The following is a 4,684-nucleotide window of genomic DNA, read 5'->3' on the forward strand; positions in this document are numbered from 1 at the left end:
GCAGAATAACAAATTAAATTGGCAACTATTAAATATTTAAGAATTCTTTTTAACATGACTCAAAAGATGACAAGGTGAAAATTGTTGTTGTTGTTATTATATCACTTTTCATTCCAAAATACACAGTACTGTACACAGGAAAGGATAAGCAAAGTTTATATACACATTATTACATTTACTGCAAATCATGAAATATAAAATCAAATAAAATTAATAATATTAAATTAAATATAATAAATATGATTTAAAAAATGACAAATTATGTATAGCCTTAATAATCTTAATAGCCCACTGAGACAACAAAGCAATTTTGTAAGTCACTGTAGAGAAGTCTGTCTGGTAAACGTAATCTTGGTCTATATCAGAAGCAGTGATGTTTTTATCATGTAGCATTTCAAGCAGAATATTTATGTAGAAAATACAGAATTATTTACAATGCATACACCCACATAAACAGATTTTTTTTTAATAAAGATAAAAAAAATACAATAGCATTACTTAAAAACATTTTTAACACTAATGTAGCTGTTTTAACTCTTACTCATTTATGTCTGGGTCTGACTTTACCTGTAGACTTAGTCCTGGATCTAAAAGAAGGAGGCTGGAAGATTTGGGGGTGGGGTGGGGGGTCATTTTTGTGCTGCAATCTTTGTGATTTCAAAAGGCTGTTTCTGGTGCTGGGGGTGATGGTGATTCACCCTGGCGATGAGTCAGTCGCTCAGGGCTATAAAAGAAAGAGCCTGACGCTGCTCTATGTCCCACTCCACACATCAAGAGGTAAGCCATATCTGATTTGCATACTGTTGGATAACACAGTCCTGTAGCCTGAACTTTTAAATTAACTGACTGCAGAACTATCTGAATATTGACACTGTCCAGAATTTTGCCTTTTCAGTAGTTAATAAGTTCACATACATGCTCTGTTAGTTGAATGAACCCATTTGTAATGCTTTTCAAATGTTCATATGAGAAGATTGAAACAGGAATGAATGCTTCTCATTGCTATAGATATCAGATACGTGACATAGGCACAACAGTGAATGAGAGCATGTCATTGCACTGATATATGTACTTCATTGTGGAAAACAGATGCATTCTGCAGTGGCTCTCTCCTGTATCGTAATGGCAGCTGTATTGGCCCTAGTAGTCTGCCATCCCACTGCCGACATGGTCTGCATCATAGCAAAAACCTCTGTGAGCAGAATCAAGAGGATCAAAGAAGAGGTAAACTGCCTAATTCCTCAGGTAACAAAAGAATGTTGCTTCTTGCAGAAAGACCCTTGTATGGAAACTAAGGCCTTCGGATGTGAGTCAGACAGCAAAGAGCTGGTGTCTTTCATACCTAGACTTTGGAGTAACTTAATCATTTTAGTGCAAATATATAAATTTTCACTAAAATTATAATTTATTGTACAAAGTTTGTGATACAGTATCAAAGACTGGAATTTCTGCTTTTTAATTGTTGCTTGAGATATTTTCTCTATTTTAAAGCTCTGATTTTGTTTCTGTAGGTATTAATTTGCCAAACCGTTTTCTTGCTGTACAACTCTGGGTTTATAACTGTTAAGTTAGGAAGCAAATCTCTATTGATCAACAAATTTTACCTATATGATGAACTGAGGTATTGGTAGTACAGTACTGGTCCAAGTAGCTAACAAAAGCAACTTTCTAAACAGCATTTTTGAATGTTGTTAATCCTGAAACGTCTTCAAAGCATAGACTGCATCATTTGCTTTATTCATCTTGCTGTTCTAAATAAGTGTTTATGGCTAAGTGGCTATTTCATTCAGTCAACTAGTGTTTATATTTCTTAGTCTAGAAATCATGATATAATCATATAATGCCTTCAAAAACATTTCACTTCTGTCAAAGGGTGCACACATTCACATGGAATGTGAATATGTCCACATGGATATTTGTGGAAGTGAAGTGATTCAGAGGGAGAATATAGATTTGTTTTTGATAAGAGAAAATACGTTTTAAAAGGATAAGTTGAAAGATACATGATAAAATCAAAGGTGAAGATAGATCATAAAATATCTTAAAGTTTTATTACTCTAAACTTATTGCAATTGTTTAAGATTATGTATAACCTTATGTATAATGTATAATGTATAATAGTGTTTAAAATTATATATTTGTTATATTTGCAAGTATATATATATATATATATATGTATATATATATATATATATATATGTGTGTGTGTGTGTGTGTGTGTGTGTGTGTGTGTGTTGAATTTAATGATTTTTTTGTTGTTGTTGTAGTACACTAGGTCTCTTACAGCAATCAAATAAGCTCACTAATGCAGAACTTAGAAAATATACACATTTAGACATTCAGAGTGTATAAATGACCAGGTTTATGAATAGGGGAAAATAGGTCCATATTTATTCAGTTGTGCCAGCAGCCTTTAACTCCATTCACATGTTGTTATTTATTTATTCTTAATTTTTTGACTTCATCTCCCCAGTATTTTCAGATGTCCCCAGATATTGACTTTGACCGTGACCATGACACACCTATTCAGGGATTGACCTCCATTCTGACACATCTTGGCAACCTGCAGGTGAGGCTCAAGGTTTACCCAGCCCACTACCTGAGGCAGCTCCAGCTGGATCTGGAGGTTATGATCACTTACCTGGAGAGTTTGGCTGTGTCTCTAAGATGCTCCCTGCCCAAGCCTATGACTATCCTGCACAAGCATGACACGACCTTTCCCATCACTTCCAGCTACTTGTGTCTGCTGGAACTCCAGAGTTACATGGAGAGATTTTGCCTCAACCTGGATAAGTTACACTATTGCTAAGAATCAAACCTAGCCACACACATGTGAAACTTCAGAAATGCTCAAGCATGCAAACACACCACACAGGATTAGTTCTCTAAATTGTGAATTTAGACTGCTCAGTCTTTTTAATGCCTTTTGCTTTATACGTTACATTCTCAACTTCCTTCTGATATTTTAGATTTGAAAAATATCACAGTGCTTACATATGAACTATTGCATTACTTGCCTTTTGTGGCTATTTTAAATGTGTTTTTAATTAGGGATTTTTAAAGGGTTTCTCAACTCTGTTTTGCCTAATATTTGTCTGTTTGTTCACAGTATAAATGAACTTTAATTGTTTAAAACGTTTTAGCGCTATAATTTAACTGAACAATTTTTAATGTAGGTTTGTACTTCCTGCTAATTCATTTCAATAAATTTTTTTTTTGAAGACCCTGGTATTAGGTCCTCCTTGTTTTGAAAACTTCAAATGGTTCAGAATCCTGCTGCATGTCACCTAACACATACTCGCTCTTCTCACCACATTACACCCATTTTCTGTAATCTTCACCAGCTCCTGGTTAAATATTACATTAATTTCTAGGTTCTCCTCCATACAATCAAGGTTCTTAACAATCCTGTTCTCCACTCATCTTCATCACTACACACCATGCTCTCAGGTCTTCCTCAATCAATCTGTCAGCTGTCCCATCTTCTAATACGTTTAGTGACTGAGCCTTTTCTGTAACTGCTCCCCATGTCTGGAATTCCCCTCCCTCCCAGAGCTAAATCCAACCTCAAAACTCATCTATTTTCCCTTGCATACAACCTGCCCCAGACCTCATCTGTTCCTTTCATTTCTTTATCTGTCTCTCCTCAGTTTATTTATTCAATATATCTGTTTTGCTCTTTACCTCTTTGTTCTTATCCTGTACCTATAATGCCTTGTATTTGTTGTATTCATTGCTGGTTCTATATATGTTTCTTTGTCAATCGTTATAAGCATCTTTGGGTTATTGAAAAGTGCCATATAAATCCATTGTATTATTATATATATTTTAATTTAATTAATTAGGTCAGAACAGTTGCTGCTTACCTCTATAACATTAAGCTGAACAGTTTTAGAGATATAATATGTTTTATTCTTTTTATATATATATATATATATATATATATATATATATATATATATATATATATATATATATATATATATATATATATAAATATATATATATATATATATATATATTCTATTTCTATCAGTATTTTCGTACCACACAGAAATAGCCAGCGGAAATTAATTCATGGTTTTCATTTGGGATGTTAACTTATATTGTGTTCACTATGGGTGTTCACTATGGATATTAAATCAACAATGGATTTTGCTGTGGTATGACGACAGTTTAATTCAAGTCCATATTCACATTGATTGTTATTGGTAGTAATAATAGTTTTTAAACTATGTAATACAAAAAAAATACAACGTGCTATTACAGACCAAAGGCTAGACAGTATTACTGAACTTCGTTAAGGACAACCTGTTGTTACACAAATCCGCTAGTTCTCTCACCTAAATAAATTAAATCACCATTATGTGAAGCTTGACAAATGTTTAACATTTGCCCATATAATCGAACATTATAACCCTTTTGAATTCCATTTTGCCGAAGAGTCGGCACACAATGGGCACTTAACGTTCCTGCTGAAAGATTTGTGGAACAGAAGTACCCCATGTTGCGGTTCGTTAGGTTCTTATATCGTTTACAATTTGACTATTGTCACCAAATAAAAAAAATCCCCAAATCCCTGATTCATAAGTAAGCCTCGTACACCAAAGACCGTGATGCGATTTTAGAGGACTCATCCTTACTGAATGTACGATACGGCACTAGTCAGCAAGTTGTTGGGTGG

General features: G+C 33.9%; 1 protein-coding gene across 1 annotated transcript; it reads left to right on the forward strand.

Moving 5' to 3' along the window:
* Positions 1-1,089: 1,089 nt before the first annotated feature.
* Positions 1,090-3,173, forward strand: lepb (leptin b). The gene is made up of 2 exons (XM_035523696.1): positions 1,090-1,224; positions 2,474-3,173. Exons 1-2 carry the CDS (start codon positions 1,090-1,092, stop codon positions 2,807-2,809), a joined length of 471 nt encoding a protein of 156 aa, XP_035379589.1. The 3' UTR covers positions 2,810-3,173.
* Positions 3,174-4,684: the final 1,511 nt, after the last annotated feature.

Source organism: Electrophorus electricus, chromosome 2 (assembly GCF_013358815.1).
Source record: "Electrophorus electricus isolate fEleEle1 chromosome 2, fEleEle1.pri, whole genome shotgun sequence".
NCBI lineage: Eukaryota > Metazoa > Chordata > Actinopteri > Gymnotiformes > Gymnotidae > Electrophorus > Electrophorus electricus.